The following is a 20,313-nucleotide window of genomic DNA, read 5'->3' on the forward strand; positions in this document are numbered from 1 at the left end:
GATTCTTCCTTCAGGTGGAGGTGGAGACCAAACACTGAGTCAACAGCCACAGGTTCTTCTTGAGTGAACCCCAGCAGGTTGTGAGGTCAGATGAGGTCAACTCAGTGAGAGGCTCTCACAACTCTTCAGTTCAATTTGTTAAATTTGTTGACAGATGTAAAGAGAAATGTCTCCTGGTCCTATCGGGGGACGACCCTTGACCCCTGACCCCTGACCCCTGACTCCTGACCCCTGACCCTTGACCCCTGTTTCCCCTGCTCGTCTTTATAACGAACACAGTCACAGTGTCGACACGTTTTGATTCCACACAAACTTGGTTTCAGGTGAAGTGACTCAGTGTTCGTGTGGAAGCAGGTTGATGATCTCTCTCCAGGTGGAGGTGACCTGACGTCCTCTCCGTCCATCACAACTTCTTCTCTCCCCTGTGAACCAGAATCCTAACATCCAACATGGCTGCCCTCGTGCTGCTCGGGCTGCTCGCCGCGGCGGCCTCCTGCACCGGGAGTTTGGTGGAGGTGAACTCGGGCGTGGAGGTCTCCAGGGGTCGCTCGGTGTTCGTCACAGAGAAGCAGCTGAAGATCAGCGTGGACCCGGGTGGAGACTGTAAGGTGGAGGTGGTGATGAACGAAGCCGTCACTCAGAGGGTGGGCCGGCTCACGCCTCAGGTGAGGACCATGTGGTGAAGGCTGGTACCAACAGAACCAGCACAGCTTCAGTGTTCTGAGGGTTCCTCTGTCCCCTGCAGGTGTTCGACTGCAGCTTCCTGGAGGACGAGGTCAGATACGTGCACCACGGGAGTCCCCTGCTGGACGAGGACACGGTGATGCTCAGAGTCTACAGGTGAGTGAGGCTGGAGTCACTCACCGGGAACAACAAGTCATTCAAACACATAATTAATAAATCCTTGATTAATAGAGCAGATGTTTTCAGACATGAACTGAACCACTGACATGTTCCTGTAGTCGTGAACGAGTCGGACCCGACGACCTGCAGACATTCAGAATGAGAATCAGAGTGTGTGTGTGTGTGTGTGTGTGTGTGTGTGTGTGTTTGTGTGTGTGTGTGTGTGTGTGTGTGTGTGTGTGTGTGTGTGTGAAGGTTCACGTCTTCAGACACGCTGGTGGAGACGCTGGTCCTGCATGTGCGGGTCCTGGACTCGGGTTCTGCTGTGGTGGAGCTGGGCCTCGTTCCTCTGGTGGTTCCTCAGTTCTACGCTTTGTCCAACGCCATCGACGGCTCCGTGCTCCGCATCAGGACCAGGGGCGACCTGGTCTGCACCGTCCGGACCACGACCGGCGACACCCGGGTCCCGGCGCTGGGTCAGCTGGTGAGGGAGGAGGACGCCGCGCTGAGGAGAGGTACCACACATCTGGACACATCACGTGCTGCTACACACATCAAGTCACCTGTAAAAACATAATAAACATAAAACTAAAGGTACTTACATTGGGAAAAGTGTAATATTAAAACAGAAAACTGTGAAAGTAAGATGAAGCTGTTTGATTGACACGTTGTTTGATTGACACGTTGTTTGATTGACACGTTGTTTGATTGACACGTTGTTTGATTGACACGTTGTTGAACTCGTGCTCAGGACGAGAGACGGAGACGCTCTGTCCTGGAAACAAACCCTGTCGTCATCACACCACGGAGGTTCGGTTCCTGAAGACCAGCTGCCAGGACTTCCTGAGCTCCGGGCTGAAGTACCAGCACCTCAGTCCTCCATCGCCGGAGATCGACTACATCTCCATCCGGGTGGAGCTGAGGGAGCAGAGCACCCGGGCGCTGCTGGAGGTACGAGACCCAGACACCACCTGGATCCACTCACAGAGGAGATTTGATATTTCTCAGGAGAAAACAGAGCGTTGGAGGAAAATAACTTTCCAGAAGAGATGTGATAAAGTGCTTTAGATGATAAAGTTCATTTCTGTCATATCCAGTCTGAAGTGGATGTTTGAGTTCCTCTCAGACGTTGAGAAGCTCATTGGCAGTCGGAGTGTGACATCCCGCTTCACGTACATCTGTGTTGAAAGTCTTCTGATGTCGAGATGCTGGTGTCACCTCCAACACGTCGGGTGTGTCATCATGTGTTGATTTCTTTGTGACACTTGAGTTTAATGTTCACGTCCTAAAAGAGGTTTTTAAAAGTTTTGCTTTCCTGTGCTCCCAGTCGCAGGCGGTGTGGTTACCGGTTCTGATCCACGGTGCGATGCAGAACCAGCCGCCCCAGGCCGCCTTCATGGCCTCCTTCATCCTGGAGGTGGACCAGTTCATCCTCACCCCCCTCACCACCGCCGCCCTGGACGCCAGCGACCACGAGACGCCGCAGGAGAGGCTGGTTTTCAACGTGACCGCCCCCCCCGCTGAGGGCTACGTCACCCACTTGGACGACCACACCCGGCCCGTCGGCTCCTTCACCTGGCAGGACCTCCACGAGATGAAGGTGGCCTACCAGCCGCCCAACAGCAGCCAATCACATCGCAGGAACTACGAGGTACAGGATCGGTTGAGGAGTCAGAGGCTGAACTTCTTCTTGTCAGTGAACATCTGTTAATGATGATGGAGATGTAGCGGAGCAGCAACAACGTGCATGGACCCTGTTTACATATGTAAAGATTCTCCATCTATGTGATTCAAAATAATATTTCCAGTCATTAACTTCCCCTGGATCTTCTGATAGGCGGAGTTCCAGGTTATAGACGGCTCCTATATGACCAGCCCCCCCATCGTGGTGCACATCTCCATCAGGGTGGCGGAAACAAACGCACCCAGAGTCTCCTGGAACATGGGTAAGAAGCAGATCCTCAGGTCCGTGGTGTTGGACTCTGCAGATTTGATTTATCTACTGATCTCAGGTCTGGACCTGTTGGAGGGTCAGTCTCGACCAATCACCTGGGAGCAGCTGCAGATCGTGGACAACGACAACATCGAGGGCGTCCACCTGGTGGCGGTGGACGGTCCCCTGCACGGTCGGCTCACTGTCAGAGGTGAGGGGTCAGAGGTCACGGGGTCACCAGACAAACATGCAGTACTGCAAATATCCACCAGGTGTTCTGAAGGTTTCTGTGATCCTATCTAGAGCCGATGGAATTTCTTCATCTGTTCAGTTGGATGATCTGTACAGAATTCTGTGGTCAGAGATCAGAGGTCAAAGGTCACCGTGACCTCACATGAGTCTGGGCACAGAACATATGTGGATTGAAACTGGTGTTGGTGGTTTAGTTTCCTTCAAGCAGCTCGTGTGCTCCCAGGTTGAAGAAGGAGAAGAAGGAGAAGAACTGTGGAAGCACAATGATAACGGATTGGGTGGAACGTCCTCTGAGGACGGAGGAGCCTCCTCACCAGGAGGAGACCCGGGAGTTAAACCCGGAACCTCTAATCCTGTGCTGGTATCCGACACGCTCACCGCCCTGGGAATTCCCGGAGAACGTCGTCTGGCCTTTCTGCTCCATGTGTCGCCCCCCCGTCAGGGACCGTGGGTGGCTGGGGAAGCATATGTCTCGTGGCCCTGCATGTGTTTCCTAATCAGGTGTAAAATGGGGCCGGGGCCACGTGGGGGCCGGAGGCGGCTGCCGCTCGTCCACGTCTGTCCCTCCAGCCCAGCGGCCGGGGAGACGTCCTCTTTGTCTCTGACGGGGGCGGCAGCGAGCAGATTGGAGGACTTCTGCTGCTTCATGCCACCGTGCACAGGGAGCAGATGCACTGTCCCCACACAGGTTTCATGCTACCAGCTCTGAGCGGGGGGGGGGCCTGAGGGGCTCAGGCAGGGACTTAACCTTTCTCCTTCAGACGTTTAGAAGCAGGACAGTTCGTCTGCTGCTGATTCTCCGTGGCTCACTGAGCAGCTCCTCTGCTCTGTTTCCAACAGCTGTTTCAGTTTTTTAACCACTGAGAATATGAAAATATGAGAAAATGTTCCTGATGCAAATACAGATAAAATAAAATAAATTTCAATAAATGGAAAAATAGACAAAATCCGACCCACATGGTAAACCTTCCTTCAACTGGGAGGTCACTGGAAAGATAGAAAACCTTTAAACTATTTGACCAACTTGCTTTCTATCACAGCAACACAACAGAATCCTCACAACACAACATGTCAACACAAAGTCAACACAAAGTCAGGTGTAAAGAACATGAGGAATGTGTCCACACAAAATCCATCCCACAAATAATACTTGGATAAAGACAAAGGAAAGTTAAAGTCAGCTGAAGAAACAACGAGATGATGTTGAACATCAGGAGTTTCTTCATCTGCTTTCAAACCTGAAACTCTTTCTGCTGCCGTAACAAACACAGAGCAAGTGATGGAGGTTTAGAATAATACTGTACTTTAATACTAATAATTAACTTTAAATTATTATATTATTCCTCTATTGTTTAATTTTCCCTAACCCTAACCCTAAGCCTGAAGCAAAAAGAAGCAATGAAGTAAAGGCGTTATGACAGAGTGTCAGTAACTCAGAGATCTTTAATTCATTAGAGTCTTTCAAAGTTTGAACCTGGTTACGTTTCTGAACATGAAGAATTGTAAACTTTGTAAAGTTTTTAACTTCGACCATGAACCTAAAATTAAACATATTTACTTTACAGATGTGATGAAGAGAAACAGCTGATTGTTTCTGTTCTACAGTGTTTTAGTGTGAAGTTGTTGAAACTTGTCCCATCAGGCAGGTTTCCACCTTCCTCCTCCTCCTCCTCCTCCTCCTCCTCCTCTTCCTCCCCCTCCTCCTCCTTCTCCTCCTCCTCATCCTCCTCCTCCTCATCCTCCTCCTCCTCCTCCTCCTCCTCCTCCTCCTCTTCCTCCCCCTCCTCCTCCTCCTCCTCCTCCTCCTCCTCCTCTTCGTCCCCTTCCTCCTCCTCCTTCTCCTCATCCTCCCCCTCCTCCTCCTCCTCCTCCTCCTCCTCCTCCTCCTCCTCCTCCTCCTCCTCCTCCTCCTCCCCCTCCTGCTCCTCCTCCTCCTCCTCCCCCTCCTCCTCCTCCTCGGTTCATACTCTGTTCATCTGCTGCTCTCGTTCAGAAGCTGGAAGCCGACAAAAGTTTGGCGGCGCTCTACACACGTGTTGTGCGTGCGGCCTGTAGGAGGCAGTTAGTGGGTCCTCCGGTGGAGTTGTGTCTCCGGGACGAGGACGCTGCTGCTGACCCTCGGTGCTGCGACTCGGGGGCGGGGACGCTGAAGCGTGGGGGGGGGACAGTCACTGCAGGCTCCGTCCAACGCCTTCAGCCAAATGGATGAGTGCCTGTCCCACACACACACACACACACACACACACACAGACACACACCCAGTCGTCCCAGCTCGTCGTCCCTTTATGGGCCTGTTGCCCAACGCCACCTTTGGGCCCAATTACCAAGTCGTTTCCTCACTTGGACCAGGAGCCGGTTCCCTCGGTAAAGAGTCTAATGAGGTTCGGCTCGCGACCGCTCGTCTCTCAATCTGTCAGCTGACCTTGCCCTTCTGTCTCTCTGGCAAACGCAGGGAGACAGGAAGCCCCCCCCCCATCCTGGCACCGGGACGGCCACCGGGAAGGACGCCACATTTTGCCCCACCGGTGTTCACAGCACACGCCGCAGCCAGCGCCCCCCCGCCTCCAGGCGCTAAGAGAAACTTGTTATTTCCAAGTGACAATGGGAGAAACGCAGCGCGTGAGTCGGTAATTGAATCAAAGTGCGAAGCGTCCGCTGACAACAACACATGTCCGCCAGTGGGCCGCCAGTCACATGACGCTCTGCTGCTGTACGGGGGGGGGGGGGGGGGGGGGGGGGGGGGGGCAGCACGCAGCTGACAGATGGACCTGGCCTATATTTCATTTATGTAGGACACACAAGTTTCTAGTTTTTAGTCCAACTCTTCATCCTGACATCGATATCAGATCCAAATAGGACTTTCACAATAAAAGTTATTTTCTCCACAATAAAAGTTATTTTCTCCACAATAAAAGTTATTTTCTCTAAGCAGCTAAAGACACAAAAACTGCATCTACACAATATTTACTCATAAATTAAAACCTTTTATATTGACAGATAAAAAAGAATCCTTGAGATAACGTATACCATGATGTGGCGCCACACAGATAAAAGAAAAAAATTACACTGGTGTGTTGCTCTTGTATAATAATTATAATTTTAGAATGTGAAGTTAATTATAATTCATATTAAGCCTTAGTCAGTTGTTGTTTCTGTTTCACACTCTGTGTCCGGCAGGAAGTTTGAAAGCTCTGATTGTTCTGATCATCTCGTGTGTTCACATCCTGATGAGGTTCTCATGAAGAGAACATGAGAACCTCATCAGGAGGTTCTCATGTTCTCTTCATGAGAACAAACCCCCACAGACACACACACGTGTTCCTGGACGTGTGAAGATGTTCTGCTGGTTGTGCGTTTGTATAATCCTCTGTGGGATTGTTTGGAGCTTTTCATTTGTTATCATACGAACAGAATTGAGATTTATCTGCTACACAATCTCCATTTGCCCAAAACGTGATGTGTGTTTCCTGTTTGAGTTCCTCTGTGTTCTCCTGCGTTCCCCAGACAGGAAGGCGTTCATGTTCCGGGTGCAGGACCTCCGGGACGGCGTGGTGGTCTACCATCACTCTGACAGCGACACCACCCGCGACCACGTCGTCTTCCGCATCAGCGACGGCCGTCACAGCGTCCGACACAAGTTCCCCATCAACATCCTGCCCAAGGACGACGCCCCCCCGTTCCTCATCAACAACGTGGCGGTGGAGGTGCAGGAGGGCGGCGCCGTGAGGCTGGAGGAGATGATGCTGCTGGCCTCCGACCTGGACTCCAGCGACGACTACATCCTGTACCAGGTGGTGTCCCCCCCCCGGGCGGGGCAGCTGGTCAGGAAGACGTCCGCCCAGGAGGCAGGTGAGGGAGGGACACAGACACACACCATCACCACCAAGAACATGGATACATGTGGGAGGAGCCCAGGTCAAAGGTCACGAGTTCAGACAAAAGACAGAAATACTGAAAGTCCCAAAAAAATCAGAAGTTTCAAAAGATGATTTCAGAAATTAGATCTGAAGTTTAAACTTCTTCACAGATTTTTAAATGTTTCACTTCACAAAAATCAAACATCTTCATATTGACGCCAGAAAAAGTAATTTTAAATAAAGAAAACCAAAAATAAATAACTAAATTATAATAATGCAATAATAATACAATTTATTAATATAGATAACACACAGGTCCAAGATGCTTTGCAAGTTAAAAGTAAAGAATTGAACGTAACAGTTCTGTCAGACAACTCACGTTTGATCATGTAATATATTTATTACAACAGATTTAGTGTTTGGCGTCTAGGCTCCAACTTAATCACTCCCCTATATGATTACACAGGAATGATGGGAGTGATGAGCAAATACTTGTAACCCCCCGTTTGGAGCCTACAGGTGGATGCTGGGCCTACAGGTGGATGCTGGGGTGGTGGAGGGACTGAAGCAACAGGTAGCAATACTGCAGCAGCAGTGCGAGAAAGAGGGGCTGATGGGAAATGTCTCTCTGGTTAAATAGACCACCTGATAAGGTGGGTGTGTATTATAGCTGGTTGTGGAGATTGAGGTATGTCACATGATGTATGTCACGTGATGTATGTCACGTGATTGGCGCCGCGCAGCTCGAGTTGCCTGCCAGAACTAGCTCGCAGGCGTCGCCATATTTCTGTCAGACAACTCACGTTTGATCATGTAATATATTTATTACAACAGATTTAGTGTTTGGCGTCTAGGCTCCAACTTAATCACTCCCCTATATGATTACACAGGAATGATGGGAGTGATGAGCAAATACTTGTAACCCCCCAAAACTGCACATAGTCGGAGCCTGACGTACGGATCGGTATCTGCTATGTGTGCGCCATTCACCGCCGCGGTGTGGCCATTCTCCGTAGGGGCATTAGCCTGCAGGAAAATATGCTAACTAGTGAACCTGTTATGTGAGCCATTCACCGCCGCGGTGTGGCCATTCTCCCTAGGCGCATTGCCTGCAGGAGAATATGCCACCTAGTGAACTGTTATGTGTGCCATTCACCGCTGCGGCGTGGTCATTCGCTGTAGCCAAATTGTCTGCGGGGGAATATACTACCTGGTGAGGTTCCCTATACGGGAATATAGTGAACTTGGCACATGGCAACATATGCACCGGAATTTCACCTTTAAGCCCAGCAAACCACCTGAAATGCAATAAAATAATCAGTCTGCAAAACACATACAAATTATTCATTCACATGTTTGTTTGTATCGCCAATATCCAAAACATGATTCGTTTCATCGGGCTTAACAAATGCGACATCCTGTCCTTAACCCTCGACAAGAGTAAGGAAAAACTACCAAAAAACCCCCATAAACAGGGGAAAAAGTAGAAACCTCAGAGAGAGCCACATGTGAGGGATCCCTCTCCCAGGATGGACAGGAACAGATGTATGCCATGGCAAGGGTGCAATGAATCCCTTGGCATCGTTCGCATTGTATCGTCACCATTTGAGGGGATAAAGGCGCGCCGAAACATGCCTGTGACTACCCCGGACGCGGATACGTGATGGATCCCGAGATCTGACATGCAACAAAGGATTTATGCAGCGGAGATTACACATTAAAACATCAAGGCTGCAGATGATGTTTGAGAGTCAATATTCCTTCTTGTGGTGTCCAACATAGCATGAGTAGCATTGATGATGGAGTGTTGCAGTCATAGTGGTGCAACATCTTAGTGAGTGCGGGGACAGCATCCAGGTGTTAGGCCTCAGCTCTGGCAGGGATGGCGAAGCTTTGAGGAGATCTCGTCATGCATTTTCGACCATTGTTGGTAGGCAAGGGTGTCGTCAGATGGGTTGAAGAGGGATGCAAGCGTTTGATCATAGAGCAGAAAGAACAGAAAGCAGTATTATTCTTAGCAATGATAATTCAGAAGTCTCGACAAGATCTATCAGACTTGTTGTGAACATGTGTTCTTCTAATACTAGAGAGGATAAGGTCATGTAGAGGATTAAAATAAGCGTCCTTGTCAGATTCCCTATTATACTGCTTCCGTTATCGTATACTCTGACTCACCTTGACAACAATTCCGTAATAAGGAAATATAAAGCCAAGGTAAATGTTAGGTAAGACTGTCATCATTGAGGATTCATAGCTTTCTATTGTAGCAGCATGCAAGTGAAGTATGTCACCTGATATATGTCACATGATTTATGTCACCTGATGTATGGCACATGACTGAAGCAGCGCAGCTCGAGTTGCCTGCCAGAACTAGCTCGCTGGCTTCGCTCCATTTCAGTCAGACAACTTACGTTTGATTATTTATCTTATTTATTACGATATTTATTATTCATAGTAGAACAGGTTTGTGTTTGGCGTCTAGGCTCCAACTTAATCACTCCCATATGTTAACACAGGAATGATGGGAGTGATGAGCTAACACTGTAGCCCCCCAACACTGCACAGATTTGGAGCCTGACGGAGGAATCGGTATCTGCTATGTGTGTGTCATACACCGCCGCGGTGTGGCCATTCTCAATAGGCGCATGCCTGCCAGAGAAAATGCTACCTAATGAGCCTGTTATGTGTTCCATGCCACTGCAGTGTGGCTATTCTCCATAGGCCCATGCCTGCAGGAGAATATGCTACCTAGTGAGCCTGTTATGTGTTCCATGCCACTGCAGTGTGGCTATTCTCCATAGGCCCATGCCTGCAGGAGAATATGCTACCTAGTGAGCCTGTTATGTGTTCCATGCCACTGCAGTGTGGCTATTCTCCATAGGCCCATGCCTGCAGGAGAATATGCTACCTAGTGAGCCTGTTATGTGTTCCATGCCACTGCAGTGTGGCTATTCTCCATAGGCCCATGCCTGCAGGAGAATATGCTACCTAGTGAGCCTGTTATGTGTTCCATGCCACTGCAGTGTGGCATTCTCCATAGGCACATGCCTGCAGGAGAATATGCTACCTAGTGAGCCTGTTATGTGTTCCATGCCACTGCGGTGTGGCTATTCTCCATAGGCGCATGCCTGCTGGAGAATATGCTACCTAGTGAGCCTGTTATGTGTTCCATGCCACTGCGGTGTGGCATTCTCCATAGGCGCATGCCTGCTGGAGAATATGCTACCTAGTGAGCCTGTTATGTGTTCCATGCCACTGCGGTGTGGCATTCTCCATAGGCGCATGCCTGCTGGAGAATATGCTACCTAGTGAGCCTGTTATGTGTGCCATGCCACTGCCACTGCAGGCATTCTTCATAGGCGCATGCCTGCAGGAGAATATGCTACCTGTGAAACTGTGATGCTTACCATGCACCCCTGTGGTGTGGTCATTCGCTGTAGGCACATTGTCGCGAGAGAATATATACTACCTGGTGAGGTTCCCCCCAACTGCCCTGGCTGTAGGAGAATATATTGTGAACTTGGCACGTGGCAACCTATACCCCAGAATTGAACACTCTAAGTCCAGCAAACCACCTGAAATGCAACAATTTATTTTTTTTTCCTCTGCTTCAACTTCTACAGACCTCAGAGTGACAATGGGAGCCACAACAACTAGGGCTGCACAATTAATCGAATTGCATGATCGTCAGCAATATTGACATTTAAAATGCGTGATTTGCTACAAGCGCTTTTTCGACTAACATACGCTAACCACCAGAGGGAGAACAAGATGGGAGTTGTCATGCACGCACCATGCAGCGGTAACCAGAACAAACGTTTTGTCTGCAGCCAGTTCCGGTATTTCTTAGAAGAGTAGAGACAGAGAGTAGCCAGTCACGGTGTCGTGTGAAAGGTAAATCAATTATCAGGAGCAGAAGGCGAGGAGCAAGTCCTTCGAAAAGGATCATCATCCATTGTTTGGTAGTTTTGGAATTTAGGGCAAGTGATGATAACCAAGAACAAATCATGCCAGAGTGCGTTTAGAGTTGTGTTTGCGCCGCATAGCAATACAACTACCTTGTTTAACCACCTGAAAAAAAAACAACCCACAAACCATAGTACAACAAGTGCATCAAGGCCAAAGCTAACATTACCTCCCTGAATCTACGTCCATGTCCAACGTCAACATATAGCGTATCCATCCCCATTCCCAAAGACACACTGGAATAACGGATGCGATCGCATTTCATTTGGCCAAAGACAGGTGTCCCATAAATACTGTGAGCAATGATCAAGCACAACAATGGAGCCGTACATGTCCCTGACAATTCACTGCATCGATTGTAATTTGCAATGAAGAGTCGATGCTTACAGACGTCATTTTTTCCATAAGAACCGACAGGAGAGTCGATTGCCCAGGACCTAATGAAAGATGTGTACATTAGCTGGAATGTAGCACAACATGGGAGTGAAAGCAGTGTTCTTGTGCATTTAAACATAAAAACGCTATATAAAAAAAAAAAAGATGTTGTTCCTAAGATGTATTAATAATCATGATATTAATATTGATCTAAATAATCGTAATTATGATTTTGGCCATAATCATGCAGGCCTTACGACAACGCTGCGCACAGAAGTGTTGTGGTGTCTTGACACAACAGTAAACCACCACTCTCTCACATCCAATGAAAGATGTTCAGAAATTTTCAAAGAAGGTTTCCCGAGACGGACATCGCCAAGACGTTAATATGCGGAAAGGAAAACCCGGGTACTGCTCAGTGTGTCTATGAACTGTTTCTCACACCACAAGTAGATTATGACCACCAACAGTAGATTCTGACATATTTACTTCCTCAAAGTGCACCAGATTGTAGTCGACAATCCGAAGACAAAATAGTTGCCCGTGAATTTAATATTCGATCATTCGTTAGTTACCTCATAGCGCGTGTTATTCGCGCAGCTGTAATAGACTTTGTTTTACCGGAGGTGCTGATGGAAGTAGCTGAGGAGTGAGCCATCTCGCTCCCTTCCTATCCCTGAAACTCGGGCATGTGCAATGGGACAAATATAGCACATGGCACGTCCGTTGCGAAATCATCGCATGCCAGAAGTCATAAGAAAGTCATATATACAAGTTATTTACAATTATTGCATTCAACATCTATGAGGGCCCATTTGAGGGTTCAGTATCTTGCACAAGATTGAACCCCAACCTTTGGTTGGAGGAAGACCACTCTACCCACATATATATTATATTATATAATTGAATTTTCAGGAATAACAAAACATTTTACCTGCAGCATTTGATACCTTTGGGAAAGGTACTGTTGTCAGGAGACAGGAGCTTCAAACCCATGGCTGGAGATTAGACTACAACTCCCATAATCCTGCTGGAGTGACGTACCAGGAAGTACTATAGCACAAGCCGGTACCGTTGTTTACATCACGTGCAGGGAAGATGGCGTGTGATTCGAGACTGAATTGTTTCATTCATAACGTTCAGTGCAGACTTCATTCAGCAGAGGAGACAGGATGAAAGCCCCAGCGGATCCAGGCGCGCTTCCTCTGCCTCCGAGGGACAACATCCCGCGGTGAGGGAGAAGTTGGTAGAGCAGAGATGTCCCGGGAAGAATCCGTCAGCGAAGCTGCCGTCAGTGACGCTGCCACCGGCGTTTGTTCGGCCTCGCGGAACCGCCTTCAGTCAAGAAGTAGTTGAAACTAACTCGTGGCTCAGACCGGATGAATTAAACGCTTCGGGTGCGCAGCTCCTCCAAGATGTGGTGCGCGCTGAGAGGCCCGCGGGAGTCGTGGTGCAGACGCTTGACGTCCGTTTCACACGTAGTGAATCTTAAAGGACCGAGCCGAAATTACGGAAATAATGCGAACTTTTCCGGAGGAGGAATCACGGATTGAGAGAGACAACGACCCACGGAGGAACAACGATCACTTGGTCAACAACTGAGACGCTGAAGCAACAGGTAGCAATACTGCAGCAGCAGTGCGAGAAAGAGGGGCTGATGGGAAATGTCTCTCTGGTTAAATAGACCACCTGATAAGGTGGGTGTGTATTATAGCTGGTTGTGGAGATTGAGGTATGTCACATGATGTATGTCACGTGATGTATGTCACGTGATGTATGTCACGTGATTGGCGCCGCGCAGCTCGAGTTGCCTGCCAGAACTAGCTCGCAGGCGTCGCCATATTTAAAAGTTTAAACGTTAGATGGGCATAAAGCTTTCGAGCAGAAATATAAGAATAAAAAACTAAATGAATATTATATATTATAATATTATAAAATGATTCAGTCTCTCAGATCAGAGCTCGATCAAAAGTAAATCAATAAACAGCTGATCACTTATTCCACAATAGTATTCATGATAATATGTTAATAACATAGACAAGAGAAGATTCTGTAGATATAGTAAGAGTTTTATAATAATGAGCTTGTTGCTGCAGCTCCTCTAACGTCTCCTCGTGGTCGTGCAGTTGTTAACACTGGAGTGTGTTGTGTGAGTGTGTTGTGAGTGTGTTGCTGCTCACGAGGTGTAGTGTCGGCGCTGGTCATCGTGATGTCACTTCCTGTGCAGGAGTTCCTGTGGACAGCTTCCTGCAGAGGGACGTGCTGCAGGGTCACATGTTCTACCTGCACTCGGGAGACGAGCTGTTCGAGGACGTCTTCGACCTCACGCTGTCCGACAGCCACCAGCCGCCCAACCTCTCTCAGACATATGTGAGTCCAACACATGACACCACCAGGACAGACACACACAGCCTCCGTCTCACCTTGTGTCCCTGCTACAGACGGTGGTGGTCCACGTGTTCCCGGTGAAGGACCAGGTCCCGGTGGAGGTGCCCGGCAGCGTCCGCTCTCTGACGGTGAAGGAGACGGAGGTGGTGTACGTCTCTCAGTCCCACCTCCACTTCACAGACAGAGAGCATCCGTCCTCCGACCTGAGCTACACCGTCACACAGCCCTGCTTCAGCCCAATGCATCCTGGGTAAACACGGGACCTTCTCCTCAGGCTCCTGGAGACAAACAGCGTCTCACTGTCCTCTGTGTTTCAGGCTGATGGACGCAGGACGTCTGTTCTACACAGACACCGCCAGCGCCATGAGGAGGGACCACATGGTGCCGGTGTTAAAGTCCTTCACACAGGTCTGCAGCACACACACACACACACACACACACACACACACAATCCTTTAACACAGAAGCCCCCCCCCGTTCTCCCAGCATGCAGTGAACCACATGAAAGTGGCCTTCATGCCTCCTGTGGAGGACATCGGCCCGGCTCCGCTCTTCGTCCAGTTCGTCTTCTCCGTCAGCGACCAGCAGGGCGGCAGCGTCTCCGGAGTCCTCTTCAACATCACCGTGACCCCCGTGGACGACCAGGCCCCAGAGGTCAGAGGTCACACTGTACCACACGGCATAGAGTTAGTGTGAAGATCCAGGTTCTGACCCTGCTGTGGACCTGCAGGCCTTCACCAACCTGCTGCGGGTGGAGGAGGGCGGAGAAGCCTTCCTGACCGAGGAGCACCTCCTGGTCCGGGACCGGGACAGCAGCGAGGACGCGCTGAGGGCGGAGCTCCAGAGGACGACTCGCCACGGCCGACTGGAGCTGCAGGGACGGACGCTGCTGCAGGGGGACGCCTTCAGTCTGCAGGACCTCAGAGGACTTCGACTCAGGTGGGACCCTGTGTGAAGGACAGAGGTCTTCTGTCCACCTGAGGACCTGCTCGGGGGACAGATCTGTATCTACACCTCTGATCCGTCCCTGTGTCAGTAGCTGGTCTGTAGCTCTCTAATGAGGTTCGATGCTGCAGGTACATCCACGATGACTCAGAGACCACGGGGGACGAGGTGGGTCTGAAGGTGACGGACGGTCTGAACTGGGCTCAGGTGGTTTTACCGATACAGGTGAGTCCACTAGGAACAGGGACACACGACCAAACCATAGTGACCATGTGACCACAGTGACCCCCCCCCCCCCCCTCCTCAGGTCCTGCCGATGAACGACGAGCCTCCCCAGCTGGGAGGAGGTCTGCGGGGGGAGCTGATCTGTGAGGAGGGGGGGCGGGTCCAGGTGACGCTGGACTACCTGTCGGCCACGGACCGGGACAGCGAGGACTCCAGACTGACCTACATGCTGGCCCGGACCCCGGGGCGAGGCGAGCTGCAGAGAGCCGGACTGACGGTGGACAGGTTCTCCCAGCAGGACCTGCTGCAGGGACACGTGTACTACGTCCACACAGGTGACCCCGCGTCACGTGACCCCGGGTCACATGACCACGCCTCCTCTTGTTTTTGCTGAGTCACACGTTTCCTTCATCATTCTGAATGTCCTGACCCAGTTGCTTGGTGTGCAGGAGGAGAGGTGGGACCCGAGCTGGTGCTGGACACCGTCACCCTCATCGTCTCAGACGGCGAGGCCGGAGGGACAGACGGCTGCTGCCACGGGGACGCCCCCCCCCCACCTGTCCCCCTCCACGGCACGCTTCCTGTGTACGACCTCAACATCGCCGTCCTCCCCGTCAACAACCGAGTCCCCGCCATCACGCTGGGTGAGCCGTCCCTCTCTCTGTGACCTCGTGACCTTCAGTGGACGAAGCTCCAACACGTTTAATCCATTCATCCAGATTCCTTTATTGATTATTATTTATTATTTATGATCATTAGAAAAATCTCTTTAAACTTATGTAAAGAAGAACAGTCGACCTGAGGAAGTGCAGAGTCAGCTGCTTTAATATGTGAGCGTTCAAAGCTACAGAAACAGACGTGTCTCAGTTCAGCCACTGCAGTGTGCGTGTGTGTGTGTGTGTGTGTGTGTGTGTGTGTCTGTGTGTGTGTGTCTGTGTGTGTGTGTCTGTGTGTGGATGCCAACACCTCCTGGTCTTCACTACTGACAATCCTCTTAATGCAGCAGAGCAGCTCTGACCCCGACGACACCTATCAGTCCAACACACACACTGCAAGGGGGGGTACGCACACACAGACACACACACACACACACACTCTCTCTCTCTCTCTCCTGGGGGGGGAGATAGTTCTCAATGGAGTCGGAGCCAAGAAGAGGGATTGAAGGAGCTCTGTGGTTATCAATGGAGAACAGTGACCACTGGGACACACTGGGATGACTGACTGTGTGTGCGTGTGTGTGTTTGTGTGTGTGTGTGTGTGTCTGGACTCTAAGATCCAGATTTACAAAACAAAGACTAAACCATCGGGCCAACATCATCCAGATGAACACGTTACGTTTAATATAATATATTATATTTTCAAACATAATCCTCTAAAGTAAATCCTGTTGTTTTTCTGTGCAGCTGAAACATAAGTTTTCAATTCTTGAGATTTGATTATTTGATTATTAATAACAGTGAAGTATTCTCTTTGTAGCGTTTGTGTCATCAGATGAAATAATTTAGTTTGGATTATTCCTGCTCTTCATATTGTTAATTTGTTAAGTTTTATAAAACAAAATAATAACCCAATATATAAATACATTATGAAAATTCTTGATTTTAGGACAGAGAATAGAAATGGGTTCCTGCTGATGTTCCTCATCCTGCATTCATACATGTTTATATGTGTAAAGTAAGTATTTAGGATTAAAGTTTACATAAGTATATAAGTTTAACAAGTGATTCTGCAAAATGACTTTATACATTTCATTTGACTAATTGTTCTATGAATGAATTTAATTCTGCAGCTGATGAAGATGAAACTGATTCTGTTGACTTTATAAAAACAGAACCGATTAAATAAGAGTAATTTTATTATTCCAGGGAAATTAGTTTAAATAAAGTTTGAAGAAACACAGTGAACCAAATATATATTATATGAAAGTGTGTGTGTGTATGTGTGTGTGTGTGTGTGTGTGTGTGTGTTGGCATTGATGTGTTTAAGTGAAATCTGTGTATTGTTTGCTGGCAGCCTATTGGGTGAGATAATCATGTCCCTGTGAGTGTGTGTGTGGACAGTGGACAATGAATGTCTTTAGAAAGTGAAAGAGAAAAGAAGCTTCCCTCGGTCACAACAGCCGACGTGCCCCCCCCCCCCCCCCCCCCCCGCTCGCCGGATTACTGCGACCAGGAGAACTCTCTAATCCGGCAGGCACACCTCGCCATTCAATCAACGCCGGCTCCGCCAGACACAGCCGGGGTTGGTGGTTTGTGTTAGGGTGTGTGTGTGTGTGTGTGTGTGTGTGTGTGCGGGGGGGTTCTTGGTGTAATTAATTAGCAGTGAATAAAGACGCAGAGTAAGAGCATTACCGCAGAGAGACGAGGAATCCTGCTTCTTGTGTCCTGTGGACGCAGCACGCTGGTTTATCAGCTGGATCCAGGACTGTCTGTCATTAATAATAACACAATGTATACACACACACATTTCTATACATTGAGCCCATAAACATGTTGTGAGGTTCAGATGTGTTTACTAATTTACAAGATGGTGCCTATTCATTATCAGCTGAGAGACGCAGGGACAAAACATTCAGTTTGAAAAGTCACAGACGGTTTGACTCGTTTCCAAAGTTTCATTTTCTCGTTATGAAAACATTGAATTAAATAGTTTTCTCTTTTAGAACGGGGACAATCTGAGAAAGACTCCAGGAAGCTGCCGTTTGTGAACTGTCCTCATGTCACTGAGCAGCTTGTGTCTTGTCCCAGGTGAGTCCCTGCTGGTCGTGGACGAGGGCTCCTCAGCATGCCTGTGTGGGGGGGTCCTGGGGGCCTCAGACCCCGACAGCCCCGGGGACCAGCTGACCTTTCACCTGGAGACGCCGCCGCTGCACGGCTTCCTGGAGAACACGCTGCCGACGCCGGGATCTGAGAAGAGCAACGCCGGCGTCCGAGTCGGTCAGTGGTGTCTCTGTTTGTGAGGACATGTTCTCTGGTCCTCTGTTTGAAGGTTGAGGGTTCGAGGCTGAGAATCCATCATGTGTCCTCACTAGAATAGAACGTGTGTTTGGGGTAAACGTGACCTGACCATGGACTTTTTTCCCAGAATCCTTCAGTCTCGTGCATCTGACCTCTGGTTTCATCAACTACGTCCAATCTGAACACAAAGGGGTGGAGCCAACAGTTGACCAGCTGTCTATTAGTGTGAGTGATGGCTTGCATCGCTCCGCCCACGTCCCCTTCTACATCATCATCAATCCAACCAATGATGAGACGCCTTCTCTGCTGCTCGCCAACTTCACCGTACGTCCACTTTCCCTTCAGCGGTAAAGCTCTGAGAAAATCAGGGTGTTCTGGTGTGTAATACTCATGACGCCCTCCTGGGGGCGCCGCACAGTTGTACAGTTCTTGTTGTTGTCCTCCTGCAGGTGAAGGAGGGGGGGATCAGGGAGCTGACTCCGTCCATACTGAGCGGTTTGGACCTGGACGCCCCTCAGGACCTCCTCAGCTTCACCGTGCTGCAGCCGCCGGCTCACGGGCGCCTGGTCACCGGCGCCGAGATGAGCCGCTCCAAAGAGACGGGAGCCGACCTCCTGCAGGGGAGCCTCCCCGTCACCTCCTTCACCCTGGAGGAGCTGCGACAGGGTGAGGAACCAACAACCTTCATTTCTGAGAGTGTGGGACCAGTAATGGACGTAGACGATGCAGAAGAGCCTGACACGTGTCTTCTGTGAACTGACCAGCAGGGGGCGACTCCCCTGGTAGTTTCTATAGGAAGTGACTTCTCACTTTAAACATCAGTAACATTCAGGAGTTCATGTCTCAGTCTCTAGTTTCACTTCTTCAAACAGCTGATGATCATTTAGAGTCAAACAGATCATAAAGCTCCAGATGTGGTGTTTCACTTTTCTTCCTCTACGTTCATTTATTGTCCAGTTTCAACAAAGATAAAGTATACGTTCTGATTTCTTATATATAGTTATATTTAGATAATAAACCAGAACATCACTCTGCACAGATCTCACCTCCAACAACAACTCTCCCCACTTCCTGTTCAGGCAGGAAGCACCTGGTTTATAACTCACTATATGTTATTATCTCTCTCCTCCTTTTCCTCTCCTCTTCTACTCAATGCCAAATATCTTTGCCCTCACTCTCACCTGCCTCTTCATCCTCACCCTCCTCCTCCTCCTCCCTCCACAGGCATGAAGATCATGTACATGCACGATGACACAGAAACCCTGGAGGACGCCGTGGCTCTGCAGCTGACAGATGGCGTCCACACCGTCCGGGGGACGGCTCAGGTCACCGTGCTGCCGGTCAACGACGAGAAACCACAACTGCTCAAGTACACACACTGGCACACGCGCACACACACACGCAGAGACAAACACACACACACAAACAGATTTGAGAGAGATGATATGAGGATTTATTGTTAAATAGTTTGTTAATGTGACGTTTGAGGAGACGTGTGTGTGTGAGCACTTTCTCACGATGACCACACGGCTCCATTTCACAAGTCAGTGTCAGCTGTCAATCATCACGTCTCAGGTTTGATGTCATCAAAGAACTGATCAGAACCATCTTTGACTTTCATCATGGCAACCATAGATATATATATAAAGGCTAGATGTCTCATCCGCTTTCCGGTCAATGGAGTCGAACGTCCGCACATGGCGGCCATCTTGCCACAGGCAGCTCGCCCCCCCATAACATTGCGCTGGTAGTGGTAAATGTTCTTTTTAAATAAAAAAAATAAAAAACAATTCTCGATGTATATTTATAAAGGGAAATCTTGTACCTATATAGAACATTATTCTATTTTTAAGTATGCAGTGTCATAACTACATCTCTGACGTTTGTAACAAACCGAGCAGTTTAAAAATCGGTTGAGAATTTAGCAAGTTATGGTTATTTAAAAAGTACGTTCCACTACAACACAATGTTATGGGGGGGCGGATGGGGGAGGATGAGGAGGAGGATGAGGAGGAGGATGAGGAGGAGGATGAGGAGAAGGGGGGGGGGTGACCTGGTGTTTACAGAGGACGACAGAAGAGTGAACGAGTGATTGGGACTTTGCATCCTTCACTGGGTTCCTCATGTCCCCCCCCCCCCCCCCCACCTCCACACTGTCCCCAGATCAGTGGTCGGCGTGCGGGGGGGCGGTGCCAGGCCGAGCTGGTACTGTAAAGGCCACCGAGGCAGAAGCAACACGGAGACTTGGCAGATGCCGGCCTCTTGTTGTGTGTTCCTGCCGGACGGACGTGCTTCTGTCCTGCGTGGATTTTACTTCCGAGTGAAGAAGCAGCCAGACGGTTTCTGATGTTACCCCCCCCACCCCCCCACCCCCCCACCCCACCTCCTGTCCCAACACCACGTCCACCAGCACCACCGCAGATCTCCCATGATCCCTCCTGCTCTCCTGCTCTCACGCAAGTTGGAAACTTCGTCAGAGTCTTTGTCCGTCTCGTGCAGGAAGACGATTCTGACACGTTTACATCCTGAGGCTAAAACCACATGTCATTAGGCTCCGCCCTCTACCTGGACA

General features: G+C 49.5%; 1 protein-coding gene across 1 annotated transcript in view; it reads left to right on the plus strand.

The window, feature by feature from the left end:
* Positions 1-449: 449 nt before the first annotated feature.
* frem1b (Fras1 related extracellular matrix 1b) overlaps positions 450-20,313 on the plus strand; it is a 32,105-nt gene continuing 12,241 nt past the window's right edge. Inside the window, 19 exon segments of the mRNA XM_062394855.1 lie at positions 450-665; positions 746-840; positions 1,099-1,358; positions 1,595-1,794; positions 2,171-2,494; positions 2,681-2,789; positions 2,856-2,987; positions 6,533-6,877; positions 13,454-13,596; positions 13,668-13,864; positions 13,932-14,268; positions 14,345-14,553; positions 14,691-14,784; positions 14,867-15,119; positions 15,234-15,428; positions 17,532-17,720; positions 17,869-18,065; positions 18,191-18,407; positions 18,966-19,110. Of these exon segments, the coding sequence (XP_062250839.1) occupies positions 450-665; positions 746-840; positions 1,099-1,358; positions 1,595-1,794; positions 2,171-2,494; positions 2,681-2,789; positions 2,856-2,987; positions 6,533-6,877; positions 13,454-13,596; positions 13,668-13,864; positions 13,932-14,268; positions 14,345-14,553; positions 14,691-14,784; positions 14,867-15,119; positions 15,234-15,428; positions 17,532-17,720; positions 17,869-18,065; positions 18,191-18,407; positions 18,966-19,110 (3,857 nt within the window).

Source organism: Platichthys flesus, chromosome 9 (genome assembly GCF_949316205.1).
Source record: "Platichthys flesus chromosome 9, fPlaFle2.1, whole genome shotgun sequence".
Taxonomy (NCBI): domain Eukaryota; kingdom Metazoa; phylum Chordata; class Actinopteri; order Pleuronectiformes; family Pleuronectidae; genus Platichthys; species Platichthys flesus.